General features: G+C 43.4%; 1 protein-coding gene across 20 annotated transcripts in view; it reads right to left on the bottom strand.

Annotated features, from left to right (window-relative positions):
• AFDN (afadin, adherens junction formation factor) overlaps nt 1–20,907 on the bottom strand; it is a 137,586-nt gene extending 116,679 nt beyond the window's left edge. For all 20 annotated transcript variants that reach the window (XM_072830825.1, XM_072830854.1, XM_072830832.1 and 17 more), the window contains exon 1: nt 20,750–20,907. In XM_072830825.1, coding sequence (XP_072686926.1) covers nt 20,750–20,854 — 105 coding nt within the window. In that variant the 5' untranslated portion in view covers nt 20,855–20,907. The remainder of the gene's footprint in view (nt 1–20,749) is intronic.
• Nucleotides 20,908–21,349: the final 442 nt, after the last annotated feature.

Below are 21,349 nucleotides of genomic sequence, written 5' to 3'. Positions count from 1 at the left end.
AGCCAGGTGCTACCAGGAGGACAGCGTGTTACTACACCACAGACAGATTCCAGTTGGCCCACACCCCTAAACGTAAAAAGCCAAACTGTAAAACTTTCAGAATAAAACATGGAATACATGCACCTAACAAAAAGTATAAAACTTAAAAGCAAAACAAAACAAAAAGATAAACCCAACTACATTTCAGGAGTTTTAAAATCTGTTACAGAAGACACTGTGAAACATGAGAAACCATTAATATAAACATAACAAAATACAAAATACGTGGCAAATTAGGATTCAGATTCTACAAAAAATTTCTGTGAGTCAATCTGAAAAAGACAAATAGCTCATAGGAAAAATTACATGCAAAATCTATAAACAGGCAATTCAAAGAGAAAATGAGAATGACCCTTAACATAAGAGAGCCTGTCCACTCACTGAAATTAGGGTCATATATAAACAATATTTCATATATTCCAGGTTATAAAAAAAACCTGAAAATACTGAGAAAGTGGGAAATTCTGAAATTTGGAATGCAAATGGACATAATCATCTCAAAGATCAATTTGCTTGGCCTGGTCAATCAGAATCTCTGCATGGCCTATGACCAAGAAATTCCTAGGTGTCCATGCTAAAAATTCTCATTAGTACAGAAGGAAGCATGGACAAGGATGTTCATTAAATCCACATCTCTAACAGTAGAAAAATATAAACAACCTGATCATTTCTCAGTAGGGGGCGAGACAGATTAACTGAGACTCATCTGGACAATGGAATACTAGAGAACAGTTACAATAAGTGAATTATCACCCACAACTTCCAGTAAGTACACATCTCTGGAAAGGCAGAAAGCGAGAAGGAAAGGCAGAGAAGCCTTCTGGTTATGTCTGTAACTATTCCTTAAAACTTCTGGGTCTTGAGGATCCCTGGGTGGCTCAGTGGTTTAGCGCCTGCCTTCGGCCCAGGCGTGATCCTGGAGTCCCTGGGTCGAGTCCCACGTCGGGCTCCCTGCATGGAGCCTGCTTCTCCCTCTGCCTCTGTCTCTGCCAATCTCTCTTTCTCTCTCTCTCTCTCTCTCTCTCTCTCCCTCTCTCATGAATAAATAAATAAAAATATGAAAGAAAAAAAAAACCTGCTGGGTCTTGATTCAACTGAAAGAAAAATAATAAACAAGTCTTGTTGCTCTGGGAATTAAATGAAGTAAGAGATTGGTTGCAGCACCTACATCACTAGTAGGTGTGTAATACGACTTCGAGTCCAGGAGGCAGTCAGACAACCTACTGCCCAGGAAGAAACTCAGTTCCCACAATCAAAGAACCGCCCAGCAGGCAGGCTGCCTTCTACCCAGGTCTCCCTGGAGCTGGTGAGAGCCTTCAGGACAAAGGTTCTCTGCATTCTTCCAGTAAGAACTCTCACAGAACGAAGAAGAGAAAGGGAACAAACTGTCCACAAGGGAGGAAAAAACAAAAACCAACACCAGAGTTCAGAATTTCCAAAGCTGGGGCACACATGAGTTCAAAGATAAACCTCACTTCACAGTAATGCTGTGAATTGCATTAAAAATGTAAAAACTACACCTTTAATAAATAAATGTAAACACTAATATGGGAATAATAACTTAAGAGTAAATGTTTTAAAAAGAAATGAAAACTTTTAATTTAGTAGCCAAGGAAGACTTAAAGAAATTAAGCCTAGGGATAGAACATTATTTCCAGTAACGTCGTGGTTGTGGTCCTCCTCCTCCTCCCCCTCCCCGTACCCCTCTCCTCCCTTCTTCCTCCTCTTAGTTCTAGGCAGGGGGAAAGAGTAATGAACAAAATAAAACAGCCCCTATTCTCAGGACATTATAACCCAACAAGAGGAGATACACAGTAATGAGAGATGGTGGCACACAAGAAATACACAGGGCAGAGGGGGGACGTAGGTGGGAGGGAATACTTGAGCAAAGCCCTAACCCTCGGCAAAGAGCATTCCAAGCAGAGGGAACAAGTACAAATGCCCCCAGGACAGCAGCTGGCTGGCATCACACTGGGCTTGGGAGGTCAAGGTACGTTCTGAGTGATGTAAAAGGACAGGCTGGTCTGGGCCAGGAGCGAGAAGGGAGTTGGATCATGAAGCTTCTCTGAAGGCAGAGCTACCAGAACATGCTGAGATTCAATGCGAGGTCTGAGTGAGAGAAAGGACTCAACAACAACGGCAAGGTGGGGAGCATAAGCAACAGACAAGTGACTTGCGGGATGCTTACGAAGATGGGGAGGACGGTAAGGGCAGCTGTGACTGGGGCCGTCGCAAGTCAGAGTTCAGTCCTGGACACGGTAACCCCAGGGCAATGATACACACATGGGCCATTCAGTGCTTAAAGTCACAAGGAGGGAAATTTCAGCAAGCGAGCAAGTGGCAGAAGAGAGGAGGTACGTGGTCAGACCCTGGAGTCTCCTTCACTCAGCAAAGGAAAGCCGGCCAGTGTTGGAGAGAGGCCCGTGGAGGATGGGTCAGCATCAGGAGTTACAAAATAAAGTCCGCACTGGGCAGCGTGAAGGTCACGGGTGACTCAGGAGAGATTTTGGTAAAGTCAGGAGTTCATGGGACACCTGGGTGGCTCAGCGGTTTAGCGCTTGCCTTTGGCCCAGGGCATGATCCAGGGTGATCCTGGATCCCCTGCAGGGAGCCTGCTTCTCCCTCTGGCTGTGCCTCTGCCTCTCTCTGTCTCTCTCATGAATAAAATAATAAAATACAAAAAAAAAAAAAAGTCAAGAGTTCAAACTCTTAGGGTAAAAAGCAATGAAAAAGTTGTAAAATTTAACTTTCCTGTTAAACAATTCAAATTGACAGCAGAGTATATATCCAAGCCTAGTGTTTTTGAAAGAGCTGAAGTTTAGTGCAAGAGCCAGGTGTGGGACAGTGTGCCCTGGTGTCAATGCCTTCGACCTTGAGCTCTTACACTTACCACCTAATCCCTGGAGCATGTTCATCAGGCCCTCAGCTGTACGCAGAGCGCCCCGCAGCCACTCTATCTTCACAAGTACTAGGGACGAGAGACCAGAAGTTGCTCAGACAACATTTCCATAATCTCTAGTCCTGGAGGTGTGGGCGTTTGGGAAAATTATTTGAACATTTGAGCACAGAACGGCCTAGAAGCAAAAACATCAATCAAAAGCTGTGCTGAGAGACGCCTGGGTGGCTCAGGGGTTGAGTGGCTGCCTTCGGCTCAGGGCGTGGTCCTGGAGTTCCAGGACAGAGTCCCACATCGGGCTCCCTTGCAGGGAGCCTGCTTCTCCCCCTGCCTATGTCTGCCTCTCTTTTTGTGTGTCTCTCATGGATGAATAAATAAAATCTTTAAAAAAAAAAAAAAAAAAAAAAAAGTCTGTGCTGAGGAAGACTGGTATGCTCCTGCAGACTTCCCTGAGACAGAATGCTGGAGGTGAAGGCAAATCTTACCTCTAACCCAGCCACCCAAGCACACCAACTGCTACTGGATTCCCCCAAAATATAGTTCATTTTCTTTCTGCTCCTCTACTGTTCCTCATTATCTATTCCATTTCCAAAGCTCCTCTCTTCTAAGACTGGCCACCGAAATCACACAGTTTTTGCTTTGTTCTTTAGGCATTTATTTATGGCTAATGGGGAATGACTAAATGTCCACGCCTGTGACATCACTGGAGAGCACTGCAAATGATCCAGGTGGAGGAGGAAAACCAGCCCCGGTCGGCACTTCCCGAGGAACAGTCACCAACTGCCCATCAGTCTAAACTCAAAAGCAATACCAGATTTCAGCACAGGTAGGCCGTCACCTCGACTGCCCGGTCTAGAAAATACATCCTCCAGATTCCATGACCAGAGCCACAGCATCCGCAGTCCAGTCCTGGTCAAGGAGACGAAGAAGACGACCCCACGGGACGAAGCAGCTAGCGGGGACCAGGCCTCCGTTAATGCCTCTCACAGAGGACCCCGTGACCCAGGAATACCAGCGACATTTTTTAGTATCTAAACGGGCATGAATAGTGCGAAGTCAACAAATGCTTCTTTAGAAGCGTATCACGTCAGCCACGGTCAGTGTCAGTTTGTCCCCGTGGTCTCAGAACAGTCCCATACTTACAGGCCTCTCTTTACTTGAAAATGTACGTAGAGCCCAGACTCTGATAGTAACACACTTACACTGCCGAGAGAGGGGAGCAAACGGAATCACCCGAGGGGGAAGGGCAGGAAGGAAACAGGCTGACACCTTCAGGAAGCAAAGGAAAAAGCCTTTTCGTGGTCCTACAGTGGGCAAGTGATCCTGGCGCTCAGAACATCCGGGTTACCCGGGAGAGCAGCTGACGAGGGCAGCAGGGCTGCAAGCAGTGCTCGGGCCGGAGAAGGCCCCGCCGTCAACCTGCCCTCTGGTCAGGACGCGCACACAGCCTCCCCGCGTCAGCCCTCTGGGCCACCCGTGAGTGCTCCCCCTCCCCCTCCCCCCGGCTCCAACGGGGTGTTCTCAGGCCTGCGTCCTGGGGCTCTCGGGGCTCTGGTCTCTTCCACACAAGTCTCTCCCAGTCTCATCTCTGCCTTGGCTCCCCCCTCCGTCCCTCCCTTCCTCCACAATCGTCCTCCTTGCTGTCCCCTCCTCTCTAGCTGTGAGCCTAGGAACCTTCTACCTGGAAATCCACAAGCACCTTCAAAAGCAAACTCTCTCAACGACAGCTTCCTATTTCCCCCCCAAACCTCATCGACCACATGTACACTTCTTTTTACTTCTGGCTCAGGGTCCTACCATGTGTCCAGGTGGCCAAGAACAGACCTGGGACGGGCCTGGACTTCTTTTCCTCTCAGACACTGCCTCATCGGTCTCCAGGCCCCGGGGCACTTCCTCAGCCACCTCTCCTGCCCCGTGACCAGTGTAGCCTGAGCTCAGGCCTCTGTCTCCCAGGACCACCGGCCAGATAACCCGCCGGCCTCCTGCCTCCAAGCTCACTCACCCTACACTTGCCTGCTCTGCTACCAGGAGGTCTGCTGAGCGGCAAACCTCATCCTCCGGTTTCATCTGGAACATTCCTAACTCAGCCAACAAGGCGCTGGTTAACACCTCCAGGTTCCCAGGTCACAAACCGGCTCCTTGGCTCCTGACGCACTAGGACGCACACATAAAGCACGCTACCCTTCAGCCACCGGGTTACGCCTCGAAAATGAACACGCCATCTCAGCGGCTTATGACAACTAAGATTCAGGTCTTTCTCATGACAGCACATCACTGTGTGGGTAGCTGGGCCTGTTCCCATGGTCTTCATTCTGCTATCAGGACAGCAGTGTGGCATGGGGCTTAACGCCTGGACGCAGGCTGGCCCGTGTCACTGACCGGAGCAAGCCACACAGTGAAGCCTGACACTCGGAGAACAGGAAGCAACCCTCGCTCAGGAAGGAACAGTGGACACCGAGGAACAATGCGCTCCACAGGTCACCCGGCACACACGTGGCACCTCTCCTCCATCTTGGTCCTAAAATTCTTCTGGATTCAGAAGAAACACTTCCTATAGCTCGGTTAACCTTGCTGACCTGCAATGCAGGAAAGCTCTGCTGCCCAGGTCACTCGGGTTGTCCCTCCTCACAGCGCTGACTGCAAACACTGTATCTGCTGAGTTGCGAACGTCTGCTGCCAAAGGCATTCCTGACCAGTGTGCTCTTGCTCATCTTTTCACAATGGGTACCAGATGACCCAAGTCTGCTGAATCAATAATGTTCTCTGCCAGGAATGCCATCCCTTTTACCCATACAGAAAATTCCAGACAATTCTTTACAGAAAATTCCAGACAATTCTTTACCATCTAAGGACTCATCTCGATAGTCTATAAAAGATGTCCCTGGTCCCCACCATCCAAACAGAGCACCTATCATAGTACTGCCATGGTTTTTTCAATCTATCTTCCATACTAGAATGGGAGCTATCTGAGAAAAGAACCATGTGTCCATGAAGTTCTGCAGGCTCAGTACTTGCAGCGACTGGCCCATAAACAATAACTGCTAAATGATTGACCTTGTAAAGGAGACAGAGAAGGACACATTTACTGAGTGGGAAAGCCAGGATTCAACCTCTGGCCCGAAGTGCAGTCAGCGTTGTAGGTTGCCACTTAGGCTCTGCTCTGACGGCACAATGGGGCCATCCATGATGGTCCATCTGCATCCCTTCTTCCTTGGACAGCAGACCATTTCATCCTCTCACCTCTGCAGGCTGTCTCTGATCAAGCCTGAAACACAGCAAGCACTCAATGAATACTGGCCAGAATGAGTGCTGTGCTGACCTAAGAAAAATGCAAAAGGAATGTCGAGATGTCCACAGTTTTAACACGGCAAAGCCACAAAAAAACAAACATAGAAGCAATTTCTCTTATCACCGGGCCTGTGATATAGGTGCATAACTATTCCAAATTTTTTTTTAAGATTTTATTTATTTATTCATGAAAGACACAGAGGAAAGAGAGAGGCAGGGACACAGGCAGAGGGAGAAGCAGACTCCATGCAGGGAGCCTGATATGGGACTTGATCCCAGGACTCCAGGATCACACCCCGGGCCAAAAGCAGGCACTAAACCACCAAGCCACCCAAGGATTCCCTATTCCAAATTTTTGCTCACAGAAGTAGAAAAAAGCAAACAATTTTCATAGTATTTTATGTAAAATCTGCAATGGGTCTCAACAATCAAGCTGGTGATATCAATTATATGCATTTGTAACCACATACTAAAGATAAAATATCTAAAAATGTCATTACACTAATAAAATGCAAATATTCCAGAAGCACTGGAAACTTGCTCAGAAGTGTGCAAATCAGAAACAAGTGGCATTTGGTGGCTTAGTTTCCACTTGGTTAAAAAATAATAACTTTTTACAGTTAAATTATACTTATACTAGGAAACCAGAGCAGGAAAACTTGGCATGGCATGTGGCTAAACACCCTATAACACTAGTTTAGAGACAACCTTAGTTTGCTGCTGTTACAGAATTATATACTAACACATAAATTACATATGTATGTAATGTATACATGCAAATATTACACTCAATTATTCAGAGTCCTCAACTCATAATAGTACACTTGACTTCCCATCTAGAAACTTCCTCCATGTGAGAAAAGACCAGACAAGTGAATTTGTAGGATCTGAGAAGGTCCACTACACTGCCCCCTAAACCCACCATTTCATCTGAAATTCCCCCTTCTAATTTGAGAAAGGCAAATATATGCTCAAGAGATATTAGGTAGAATTGTTAGTAACAATCAAGTTATTATCTCTAGAAAACCGTTGAAATTCAAACATTACCTAGGGGGAAATCGCTAATTAATATGTAAACAAAACGTTACGAAATTAAATTAACTGAACCCCAGCAGTGATGAGAACAAACAAGTTTCATTTGTCCTTTACATGGAAACGTGGACCAGGGAAGGGCTGAGGCGACACTGGAGCTAACTCAAGAAGGAAGCAGAGCGAGAGAGGAAGGGACTACTACAAACTCAAAGGGACAGCCATGCTGTCACCAAAGAGTCTGAACCCTGGGGAGCCTGCCTCTCTCTCCCTCAGGCACAGGAAAGCTATCTACAAAGTTACCAAAATTCCCTCATATCCTTCACTCATACTCAGATTTTTAGTAGTTCCAAGTCTAGTTGCTCCAGTTTAGTTGCATATTTAGAACACAAAATATGGCAAGCACTGTGCTGGCTACAAAACACACAATCATCTGTTACAAAGATAAAAGCTATAACAGAGCTTTAGAAAATCAAGATGATCTATATATCTGTGTATACAATATATAAAAATATACATATATACACACAACATACGTTTCCTTAAACCATGCTTGTGATTCTTTCTGAAGATCAAGCTCTAAATTACCCTATTTTTTTTAAGATTTTATTTTTAAGTAATCTCCACACCCAAAACGGACTCGAACTCGCAACCTGGAGATCAAGAGTCACATGCTCTTCTGAGCAACCAGGTGCCCCTAAATTATCCTATTTATAAATTATTTTCCTACAAAATTTCCAAATTTCATTGCAGTGATTTTAAATTTCTGAATTCTACAAACACACTGGTTAGGGTTCAAGCCAACACACAGGTTCATTGCTCCTCAGCTTACTACACCTGTACATCCTTGAGCATATTATTTCATCTCCCTGGGCCTTGGTCTCTTCACCCAAAAATGAGAACAGTAGAAGTACCCACCTCACAGGGTTGCTACAGGAACTAAAAATACATACAAAAACATTTATTAGAAAACAAATTGTTTTAATTTAACTGCGTAATAAAATACAGGTAAGAAATCTTATTGGATGAATAAGGGAATTTGTAAGTATTCCTCTGTAGATCAACTAAAGCTTCTGCTTATTCAAGCAGAGGAGAGGAGTTAGGAGAACTGTAGGATAACACACACAAAGCACCCACGTTTGTATCAGGCATGTGGACATAGCATGCACTCACAGAATGTCCAACCAACCTAGGCAGCTTTTAAGAACTGGATTCCCAACAGACATATGCTTGGTTAAGAAAAACGACTCAGGGATCCCTGGGTGGTGCAGTGGTTTGGCGCCTGCCTTTGGCCCAGGGCGCGATCCTGGAGACCCGGGATCGAGTCCCACGTCAGGCTCCTGGTGCATGGGGCCTGCTTCTCCCTCTGCCTGTGTCTCTGCCTCTCTCTCTCTCTCTGTGTGTAACTATCATAAATAAAAAATAAATAAAAAAAAGAAAAACGACTCAGTACTGACTAAAAATGCAAACAATAAACACATAGAGCCAAACATACACGCACGCTTCAAGCAATTTCCAACTATTCTAAAAGATGTATATTTCTTTCATAAAAGAAAAGTATTTTTAAACGTACAATCTCACTACAGTGAAGTAAACACATAAACTCCTTCTAACTAAGCTTTCAAGAAGATACTTTACAAATAAAACATAAAATAGTATCATAAATGTTTCCTAATGCTTTTCCAGATTTGCTGGTCTTAACTTCACTGTCCCCAATACTCCCAAAGTAACTGTTTCCTGAAAGTAATAAATAACTTTTAGAAACTGAAACCAGAAAATTTGGTATAAAAACATGTCAACTATAGCAAGAACTCAACAAGGCCACCTTTGCCAAACTTGAATTAAAAACACATTTTTAAACACTTGAAGTCCTAAATGTTAAATGTACACTGTCCATGGTACTCTGGGAGAGCTCCTCCTCTTGAATAACCAACCAGCAGCTTAGCTGATCTACAAAGGAACCCTTCACAAACTGGCTTATTCAGCAAATATGATTTCTTATCTGTAATTTTATTACCTTGGTAAGTTAAAATAATATGTTTACTAATAAACACGTTTCATTTGATGCTTAAAAATGGTGTATCAAAATAATTTAGTAATGCTAACTATAAAAAGGAAACAGTCACCAAAAAATTGAAATGAATTTACATCTCGCCATAAATTAATACCACAATATATTTGTTGCAAGACAAGTTGCCAGCAAGTAAAGAAATTCATCTTAAATGTCAATTCAGTAAAATATTGTTTTTAGCACATGTTTTTAGAATATATTTTTAGAATATATTTTATAAATTTTTAGATTATGTTTTCTAGAATATATTTACAAATTACTTTGAAGTACTAAGATTCCATATTCTGTATGGCAGGTTTAAGAAACAAGTATTATCTGTCTGTATTTGTGTATTTGTCCTTATGTTATGAAATACACTAAAGCTAAGGGAAAATACAACCAAAAAAGCAAAAAGACATCCTCACAGAGTCAACGACTGGCATAATCAGAGTTTACAGGTGGGAAGGAGAGCTTGAAAGGACACACAAGTGCCAGAAGATGTGAGCCCGCATCAAACAAAATATCCACCCACCACAACGCTTGGAATACATTAGACAGCATTGTTCTCTAGGCTAGGAATGGACCCACCAGGAGGAGTGGCCTAAGTCTTATCCTGGGTGAATCAGAGTAATAAAATCCATAGGTCACCACTTTAGTGAGGTCGTGGGACAGTATTCTTCAATAACAAAAGTATAAACGCTTGTATCTTATTACTGATAAGTAAAAATTAAGGTATGTGCTTATATAGAAAATAAATATATAACATGCAAAAAAATGAACACTGTTGAAGTCTACTCTTCTATCATATTGAGCCTTATGTTCACATTTTAAATGATATGTATGTTAATTTTAGAGCTATAGTTGGAAAATACCATGAATACAGGCTTTAATACCTACCTTCAAATATAAACCAAAATTCAAATGTAAACCAAAATTCTTAATACCCATCTTAGTATTCTAGGGCAGTAGCTCATAACTATAGTCCAAGAGCCCCTGGGGTTCCCCCTTAGACCTTTCAAAACCAACTGTGAAGTGCAAACTTTCGCACGCTGGTACTTACACAGGAACAGCCTCGCACTGTGCAGGCACATGTATGATGGGCCGAACCGATGCCCGTTAGCACAGATCAAGGCAGCAGCAACAAACTGGACTCAGAGCCAATGAAGTTTTTCACTGCTATGAGTAAACACTTAAAAAACAGAGGTGCTGTTTCACTTAAGAGTATCTTTGATAAAACAGAAAAAATTATGAATTTTATTAAAACTTTTGTTTTAATAAATAAATAAATAATAATTTTAATTAATAAATCTGTGTTCAATAATCTATGTACCACTCTGGGAAACACTTGTACATAGGCTGCGTACCAGTTTGATGGATCTCTCAAGAAAAAGCACTTGTGAACCGCTGAAATTGTAATCAAGCTGAGCCAACTTTTTCATGGAATACCGTTTTTACCTGAAAGAATGACTGACAAGCTACATTTATTCAGGCTTGAGTATCTGGCAGGCATTTTCGCAAACACGAATGAAGCAAGCCTATCCCTTCAAGTGCTGCCTCTGGCACTGCTGCCAGTAATAAAATTTGAGCTTTGATAAGGAAGTAAGACGTTTTGAAAACTTAAGATTTTTCTGATCAGTGGTAATATTAAACAAATGTAGTATTTCGGTATTGTTTAAATAAATGTCCCAACATTTGGAAAATCCACATAACTCAGTGAACCAATATTTTCTGTATAGTCAATGCATGATGGCAAAAACTATGTATGGGTAAAAGATCCACTCAAACAACAAGACAAACTCTAATGTAATAGAACATAAAAAGTATTTTAAAAGATTTTTCAAGAAGAATTAGTAGCAGAAATTAAAATACTTAGGCTCAAATAAAAAACCTTCATATAACTGATTATTTTATTACTAATGTCTCTTAAAAATAATCACCCCCAAAATTACACAAGTTTTTGTCAATACAAAAATTGATTAATGTGAAATATAATTTAGAAACTCATTAGAGAGCTCATATAAAATCATGGTATATTGTAAACTTACGTAAAATCATGGGGTATTTTACAAGCATTGGTCTAGAAGTCTGGTGCCTTCAGAAATCTACTCAGATAACAATGCCAATAACCACCTAAAAATAACATATTTGAAAGACATCTTCCCAAGTCATAGGCTTTACACAAACCATGTATATAAGTTATGCATTTTTCTTAAAGATTTTATTTATTTATTTATGACAGACACATAGAGAGAGGCAGAGACAAAGACAGAGGGAGAAGAGGCTCCCTGTGAGGAGCCCGATGCAGGACTCGATCCCAGGACCCCGGGATTACACCCTGAGCCAAAGGTAGATGCTCAACTGCTGAGCTACCCATGCATCCGGAAGTTACACATTTTAAGAATACAATGGTTTTTAATTATTTACTGTGTCCAACTGTGTGCATTTTTTTTTTAAGATTTAATTTATTTGAGGGGGAGGGAGGCAGAAGGAGAGGGACAAGCAGACTCTGCTCCCAGTGCAGAGCCGGAGCCGGGCTCCCATCTCAATCCCAGGACCCTGAGGTCAGGACTGGAGCCGAAACCAAGAGTCAGACACTGAGCCAACAGAGCCACCAAGGCGCCCCAACACTGTGTATATTTTTCCTCCCACTTCATTTTCGCAACTAAACATATGGAACTAGGTTCAAAGCAACAGGAAAAACTGACAATCTGAAGCCTCGGCACCAAAACACTGTGACTAGTAACAGGCACAAAAAGAAATAAGATAGAAATCTTGTTGGTTCTCTTGTAAAAGTCAGGAAATAAAAAGAATAAGTAGGTTACCATGGAAAGTACCATTATTAGCAAACAAGGGTATAAAAAGAAAGTACATTCTTGCAAGGGACAACAATTTAAATTTGCAAAGGGCAAAAGACTAATTTTCCTTAGTAAAACATAAGTGAAATCAAGCAAGAGAGAACAATAAGCTAGAACTCTGAATATAACAAGTGCACTGGACTGCACTTAACCCATAAATACCCAAACAAGACTAACAAATAAGCATTTTTCTCATGGGTCTTAATTTTAGGATTTAAACTCTGTTCTACTACAAAATTCCAGTGGAAGCTCTCAGATAAAGTTTCAGAAAGCAAAGCAAGACTTCTATATTCGAAACAACCTGTCACACAGCATTCACTACAGGTGGGGGCCGAGCTGAACTCAATAGTCACATGCCCTCTTCCTACACATGCTTCTGTGCTACCCAAAAGGAAGACTTTTTTTTTTTTTTTTTTTACACAAAGAAAATATCTGATATTCTGTGAAAAATGGTCTCGCCAGTTCAGCCTAGGTCAACCAAGCACTCCAGGCAAGAGTAAATTTAAAGAAGTCTGAGACTTCAGAAACTGAAACAACAAACCATTTACTCAAGTTTGTATTGTTTGCACTTACTGTGAATGGAAACAATTCTAGTTTATCCCTCTTGTCCTGGTATAATCATTACTCACATATGTTCCATATGGTTCACTCTAACTATTATACAGTAACAGCATTTAAAAAGCAACTCTCAACAAGGGGACTATAGAGGGATATCTCAAAATAATAAAGGTCACAAATGACAAACTCACAACTAATACCATCTTTAAATGTGAAAGGCTAAAAGTTTCTCCCCTAAGATCAGGAATAAGACAATGATGCTCACTCTTGCTTTTTTTTTTTTTTTTTTTAGATTTTATTTATTTGAGAAAGAAAGGGAGAGTGCTTGCTTCAGGCAGCACATATACTAAAAAAAAAAAAGAAAAGAAAGAGAAAGAAAGGGAGAGAGAGAAGGTGAGCACGAGTGGGGTGGGTAGGAGCAGAGGCAGAGAGAGAAGACTCTGGACTGAGTAGGGAGCCATAGGACTGGATCCCAAGACCCTGACTGAGATCATGACCTGAGCTAAAGGCTGACGCTTTACTGACTGAGCCACCCAGGTGCCCCTCACTCTCGCTACTTTTATTCAACATACTATTGGAACCCTACTGGAATAAAAAAAATTCAGTAAAGTTGCAGGATACAAAATTAATACTCAAAAATTCATTGTATTTCTATGGACTAATAATGAACTTCAGAAGGAAAGATTAGGAAAGCATTTCCACGCACAATTGCATCAAAAAGAATAAAATACCTAGGTATAAATTTAACCAAGAAAGTGAAAGACTTGTACACTAAAAATGATAGACACTGAAAAAATGGAAGATGACTCAAAACAAATGAAAAGACATAGATAGGGCAGCCGGGGTGGCTCGGCAGTTTAGTGCTGCCTTCAGCCCAGGGCCTGATCCTGGAGTCCCGGGATTGAGTCCCACATTGGGCTCCCCGCATGGAGCCTGCTTCCCCCTCTGCCTGTGTCTCTCCTCTCTCTTTCTCTCTCATTAATAAATAAAATTAAAAAAAAAAAAAAAAGAAAGAAAAGGTATAGATAGACCTTGCTGAGACTGGAAGAATATTCTCCCAAACCATGAGAAGAATACTGTTAAAGCATCCATACTACACAGAGCAATCTGCAGATACAATGCAATCCGCATAATTTTTCACAGAACTAGAACAAATAATTCTTAAATTTGTATGGAACCAGATAAGACCCCAAATAGTCAAAGCAATCTTGAGAAGAACATAACTAGAGGTATCATGCTCCCTGATTTCACACTGTACCTACAAAGCACCAGTAACCAAAACAGGGTGATACTAGCACTAAAACAGATCAATGGGAAAAAACAGAGATTCCGGAAATAAACACATTTATACAGTCAAATAATCTTCAACAAAGAAAGCAAGAATACATAATGTAGAAAAGACCATCTCTTCAATAACTGCTGTAGGGAAAACTGGACAACTATGTAGAAAAAATGAAACTGAACCACTTTCTTAATACCACTTACAAAAATAAACTCAAAATGGATTAAAGACTCATATGAAATGGGAGACTATAAAACTCCTAGAAGAAAACTCAGGCAGTAAGTTCTTGGGCATCAGTCTGAGCAATATCTTTCTGGATCTGTCTCCCCAGGCAAGGGCAACAAAAGCAAAAACTGATGAATAAATCTACATCGAATTAAAAAGCTTCTGCAAAGCAAAGGAAACCATGAAGAAAATGAAAAGGTAACGTATGGAATGAAAGAAAATGCTGGCAAACCACATATCAAATCTACCCAAACAGACAAAGGATTCACACAATGTAATAGAAAAAAAATCAATTAAAAAATGGGCAGAGATTGTGAATTGACATTTTTCTAAGGCGACATCCAGATGGCCAACAAGCACATGAAAAGATGCTCAACATTACTACTCATCAGGGAAACGCAAATCGAAACCACAAGATGATATTACCTTACACCTGTTAGAATAGCAATTATCAAAAAGACAAGAAATGACAAGTGTTGGCGAGGATGCAGAGAGAAGGGAACCCTCCTGCACTATTGGTGGGAATGCAAAATGGTACAGCTACTATGAAAAATAGCATGGAGATTCCTCAAAAAATTAAAACTAGAACTACCCTATGATCCAGCAGTTGCACTTCCGGATATTTACCAAAGAAAATGAAAACACTAATTTGAAAAGATACAGGCACTGCTCTGTTCATTATAGCATTATTTACAATAGCCAAGATATGGAAGCCACTTAGGGGGTCATCAACAGGGGAATGAATAAAGAGGTGGTATACATACACAATGGAATATTACTCAACCATTAAAAAAAAGTGAAATCATGATGCTGACAACATGGACAGCCCTGGAGAGTATTATGCTAAGTGAAATAAGTCAGAGAAAGGCAAATACCATCTGATTTCACTTACGTGAAGTCTAAAAAGCTTAACAAACACCACCCAATAACAACAACAAAACTAGAAACAGATTCATAGATAGATAAAATAATCTGCTAGTTGTCAGAGGAGAGACAGGGTAGGAAGATGGGCAAAAGAGGGGAGGCGGAGTTAAACGCTATACACTCCCAGTTAGAAAATTAGTAAGACACGGAGACATGATGTACAACACAGGCTTTAGTGCATACATCTCATAACTCTGGATGGTGACAGATGGTAGCCAGATTTACCATGGAGACCACTTCCTCATGTATGTAAATGCACACTAATGTACTTCTCTGTTGTACACCTGAAACTCATAATACTAGACAGAGATACACACACACACAGTAGAGCACGCTATGTGCAATCAACCTAAAAACACGATAATGCAAAGAAGTATAACAAAAGTTCACATCATTTTCTGTAAGCCATGCTAATTTTCTTTAACATCAGTTTTGTTTTTTTTTTAGTAAAATACAGAAATTCTGGCTATTTTCCAGTCATAGTAAGCTATGCAATTTCAGTTCCTCTAAGTTCATTCATGACACACTCATAAACTTACAAGTATGAAACTTCAAATTATCCTTATCTTTGGAATCAAGTTATACCAGGAAGATATTTTCCTAGTTTACATAGACTTTTTTTTTTTTTAAAGATGTTATTTATTTATTCATAAGAGACACAGAGAGAGAGAGAGGCAGAGACACAAGCAGAGGGAGAAGCAGGCTCCATGCAGGGAGCCCGATGCGGGACTCAATCCCGGGGCCCCAGGATCATGCCCCAGGCCGATGGCAGACGCTCAACTGCTGAGCCACTCAGGCGTCCCTACATACGAACTATTTTATATATGCTTACTTTCACCTTATAAAGTACATTCACTTTCTAAGTTAAATTATAACAGTTTTGGTCAATCACATGTACCAAAATGATGAGTGAAGCTTTACATTTTTATTGTCACTAGAACCAAACTTCAACCAGATGACCTCAACTAGATCCACCTCCCCAGCTCTCTATGCCCACTCTCTTTGGCCGTGACATATGACTGGGTAATATTAAGAAAAGTTTCTGCTCATTCATAACTTATGCATAAGGATGGTCCAACTTTGACCGTATGCCCACATCTGCCATCAACTCATGGTACTAACTAGAAGCCCACCAGTGGATTTTCAGGCCCTGAGCCTATCAGTGTCAGCTAACAGACTGGGACACACCCAAAATAGGTTAAAGGGTCTGCGAGATTTGGCAAATTGTTTACTATCAACTCACAAGTGTAAATGTAGGTCAAACAAATTTTCATCTCTCTCCTAAGACAAATGAGTGCATCCTAAATACAATCAGCCAGGAAAATAATAGAAACAGCAAACTTCTGAACAAAAAAAAAAAATCAACAGAATTCACTTAACCTGGAAATAATTTTCAATTAAGAGATCAGTTTAGTTTTATGTTCTATAAACACTACTCAGATCCATTTTGTTTTTAATAAAGGAAAACAGATTTACACCAATGTAACTGCTAGTATTATTCATTAGCATTTTCTGACATTATACCCAAGTTCAAATCTAATAAAAGTGTTTATAAACAAATTAACCTATGCCACCAGAATAGGCAACATCTAGTAATAATGCTTTACATATTACAACTGCTCAATTAAATCCTTAATGGCATAACCTTAAATCGTTTCTCTAGCTTCCCACCAATTTGGTATATACTCTGATCTTCTGTGACTCGTACTTTTTCAAGAATATGAAAGAGCCACTTCTACTACTATGCTATTAACCAAAATCAAAATTTTATAGTTCTAGAAAAGCCTAGTTACAACAGTTATATTCCATTAAGTCTATAAACTGCAGAAATTAAAATTAGTCTTCACTGGCAGAAAGAGGGCAAACTGAAGCCAGTCTAGATGCAGTTTCAATTTAAGATTTGAACACTGTCAGACAAGGGTTTACCTCAGACTGACAGGCTCACACCCATACAAACAAATCTTAACCAGTTATTACAGGAAATAAAGGTTAAAAAAAAAAAAGTTACAACCACCATTAAGTTTCAAAGAGAAAAAAAAAAAAAAAGACAGAGATGCCTATAAATACAACTGCCTGCATCATTATATATTAATCACTAGAAAAAGGGATCTTGTAAGTATGGATGTTCAATAAAACAACTGTTGTTTTCAAAATAGTTTCCAATATAGTTAAGTCTTATGATAAAGCACAGTTACAGCCTAAGCTATATAGTCTGGACTATAGATTTAGCTATAAATTATGCAACTTATTACTACTTCACCTGAAGACTTCCTACTCCACCTGTGCTGACAAACCAGAAGTTGTTTTATACACACACCTCTGGGTAATATGAATCACCACATTACTTCTCAAGATTCATCAGAATATTAAAATACAACACATTCACCTTTAATACAGTGTATATGGATGGACCTACAAATTCTAGGTTATATTTTCCCATCAACATAAAAAAGAAAATAATGAACTCCGGAAGTTATTTTTTAAAAACTGACTTTAAGAACTCTGGTGAAGCAAAATGGTCAATTAAGAACAGTTCCTGCATTTAGGTGTAACCCTTATACAAAAGAGTAACACATGAAAACAGAAATCTCTAATCACCTAACAGATAACTCCAGCCAGTTCTTAACATGTACGTACTCTACGTTTTGTCAAGAATAAACGTATGCAGAAAGAGGTCATATTCAACACCTTTTCCACATAATATTCCTTGAGCACCTACCATGGTGACAGACATAACAATGTTAAAAATAATAAAATTCAAAGCCCTTGCTTTCATGTAATCTCAGAGGGACACAGAAACCAGTGGCTACAATGAATGACAAGACAGAGGACCAGAAACCAAGAGGGGAGCTCTGGGTAGGCAGAGAAGCCCTCTTCCGAGAAAGTAATGGAAGTAAAGTTTAGCAACAAGCATTCTGCCATAATAATTAGAAATTCCTAAAAGAAAGAAAGCCTTAACATTAAGAAAACAACAGGACTAAAAAACTTTAAGAAGCTTTATTGGGAGCTACAGTTTTCCACAGTAACCAACACCTTAATTGAACTTAACATCAATCTCCTAGTGATAAGATATCAACATTAAGTTTAAGTCAACTCTTATGAGTCCAAAAGAATCTAGGACTCAAGTGAGGAAGGACTGAAAAATATGCAATGACAACATATAACTTGCTTTTTCTTTAGAAGCTCTCCTTTTACACATAAACATGAATATGAAAGAAAAAGTAAACTTAACCAGGTTGATTTCATAACATTATTTTCTTAAGAATATAATCCAAAAAGCCAAGTTTACCATCTTACTGAATATAGAAACCACCGAGTTATCAGTGCTTATCAAGACTGCCTGAAATCACCAAACACAAATGATCAACAATTAACGTAGCCATAAAATGATAATAGACACTGATTACTGTGCCCCCCCCCAAGATGCAAAGAAAATAAACCACAACGAAGCTCTCCTATACGCATATAAAAGATTATCTAAATACTTAAATATAAGGCTTAAAGTGCAATCCTATAAATCAAATTCTGTGATAAATTTGCTTAACGTTTACTAAAAATAATAAAGGCCCGTATCCCACTTACATTCTTAGAGAAAACTAAGAAAAATCATTTGTGATGGCCAAATAAGGTAAGAATTCATCATCAGACGGTACAAACTTTAAGACACAAGTTTAGGTAAATAAAGCAAACTGAAACCATGAATCTTGAAATATTGGTTTAGAGAATCACTAACATGAAAGTTCACCTACATCATAATGAAAAATACACCCTGTTAAATGGGAAGCTCAACCTGCAAGACCAGAATAAATTTAATAGTATGCCAAGGTTCTCCAGAACACATAGTATTAAGTGTGAACTAGTTCTAGAGAATAAAAAAAAAACTAACATAAATAGCATATATTTTTAAAAATCAACTTATTTCATTTTGCAGAGCTTTCCCACACAATTCTGGAGAATCATTTCTAAAAAGGGACCAAGTGTTGAGTAGGGACGAGAAACTACTAAATGCAATTCATAACCATTTTCAAAACCAGCCCTTCAAATCTGCTTTGCTTCAAGACACATACATACAGCAACTTTTCACCTGCAGGTCAACTATGTAAAAAGCAGCTCTCCAAATGACAGGCCAGTTTTAATACCTCCTACGATCTCTAAGAAAATAGAGAAAAAATTTCAATTGAGCGCCTAAAAATGGAATTTTTTGAAACCAATGAACTATAAAATCTGTTTCTGATTTAGATTTTTTTTTAAATGCCAAGTCAATTCCACATCCCAAAAGAATAAACTGAGTGATCTATTAGTAAATCGAAAAAATATTCCTTTTCTCAACCAGACTTGGGTAATCTCTCTCAAAAAAAAAAAAATTATAAATAGATTCATTCAAACAGAAAAACAAATCAACCACGTATCATGGTTTTGCATCCTCGGTTTTTAAAGCAGAGATAAGAAGGATGAATCCATGATGCTGAAAGACCCCAGAGAGCTCAAAGTACTGCACAGCACCTTGGAGAAGAGGCGCTAACAGTGCAGGCGCCGGCACGGTCCGCACACCCAGTCATGTGCAGGCGAGGACCTCGCTCGAGTGCCCGAGCCGGGTCGCGTGCACCATCCCCAACCCAGGAGGGGCTCCAAGGGGCTGGGCCCACCAGGCAGAAAGCAGCCCCCAACCCGGCCCAGCCCGACGCTGACCTCGCACGTGTGATAAAAAGGGGCTCATGACACCAAAGAGGATGAAACGTGGTGGCGGGGGGGGGGGGGGGGGCGGGGGGGGGCAGATTCGGCCCAGAGGGCAGGTGCGCAGGGCTGCGGCTGCCTGGACGCGGGCTGAGCGGGGACCGCTCACAGGTGCGTCCAGGACGCGGGGCCGCACGCCGGGCAGGTGCCTCTGCAGCTCGGGACCCCCGCCCCGTCCGCCACCCGCCCGGCGGCTCGGCCATAAACAACGGCCATTGTCCCGGGCCCAGGGCGAGTGGGATTTCCTCCGGGTCTGGGAGCGCGCCCGGGGCAGGGCAGGGCAGGGCAGGGCAGGGCAGGGCAGGGCCGGCCGCCCCCGAGGAGGGACGGGGGGCGGGGGGCGGGGGTGGGGGAGGGGCGGGCGGGGGAGGGGGCCCGGCCTCCGGCCTCCGCCCCGCGGCCCCCTCCCCGCGGCCCCGCCCCGCCCCGCCCCGCCCCCTGCCCCTGCCCCTGCCCCTGCCCCGGTGACCGCGGACGCCCGCGCCGGCCCGGCGGGGGGAGGGGCGCCGCGCTCCGACCCGGCGGCCGCCGACCAGCGGGGGAGGCTCCGAGTCCCGCGAGCTCCGTTCCCGGCGGCGCGGCAGCAAACGCGCACAATGAGAACTTTCCCGGCGCTCACTCTGCACGCGCCCCCCGCCCCCCCCGAGCGCCGACCCCCGGGAGCCCCGCGGCGGGGCACAGGCCCGCCCGAGTGACAAAGGTCCGCGCTGCCCCCGCCCGCGCCCCCCGCCCGCGCCCCCGCCCCGCCCCGCCCCCGCCGCGGCCCCGCCCCCGCCGCCCGCCGCCCGCCGCACAGGTGACCGCGCCGCGCCCCGCCCGAGGGGGGTCGGGGTCCGGGGGAGCGGGGGGGAGCGGGGCGGCCTGCGCACCTCGGTGGGCTGGCTGATCTCGAACAGGTCCAGCCGGTTGGCGTTCCAGTGGTGGATGATGTCGGCCAGCTTCCGCCGCTCCTCGTCGCGGCCGCCCGCCGACATCCTCCCGCCGCCTCGGGCCGCGCCGCGCTCCTGGGCCGCGGGGGTCGGGCCCGCCGGGGGGGGGGGAAGGGAGGGGGCACCGCGCGCGCCCGCAGGTCCGCGGGCCCGGCCGGCCTTCCCGCCGCCGCCGCCGCCGCCTCCCGGGCTCCCGGCTCCCGGCTCCCGGCTCCCGGCTCCGGGCTCCCGGCCGCGTCCGCCGGCCCGCCCCGCGTCAGCCCCGCCGGCCGGTGTGCGCCCGCCGCCCGCACACGCCGCCCGCGCCCCGCCCCGCCCCGCCCCGCCCGCCCGCGGCCCGCCCCGCCCCGCCCCGCCCCGCCCGCCGTGCGCGCCCCCGCCCCGCGTGCCCGCCCCCGCGCGCCCGCGCCGCCGCACCTCGGGGCCTCCGCTAGGTGCTGCTGCGCCCGCCGCCGGAGGCCGCCGCGCGCCGGGCCTGGGCGGGGCTGGGGGCGGGGGGCAGGTCTGCAGGGGGCTGCGTTCCCCCGGGGAGCTCGGTTC

Source organism: Canis lupus, chromosome 1, assembly GCF_048164855.1.
Source record: "Canis lupus baileyi chromosome 1, mCanLup2.hap1, whole genome shotgun sequence".
In the NCBI taxonomy this organism is placed as follows: Eukaryota; Metazoa; Chordata; class Mammalia; order Carnivora; family Canidae; genus Canis; species Canis lupus.
The sequence above is the reverse complement of the archived record's forward strand: the minus strand, read 5'-3'. Positions and strand labels throughout refer to the sequence as shown.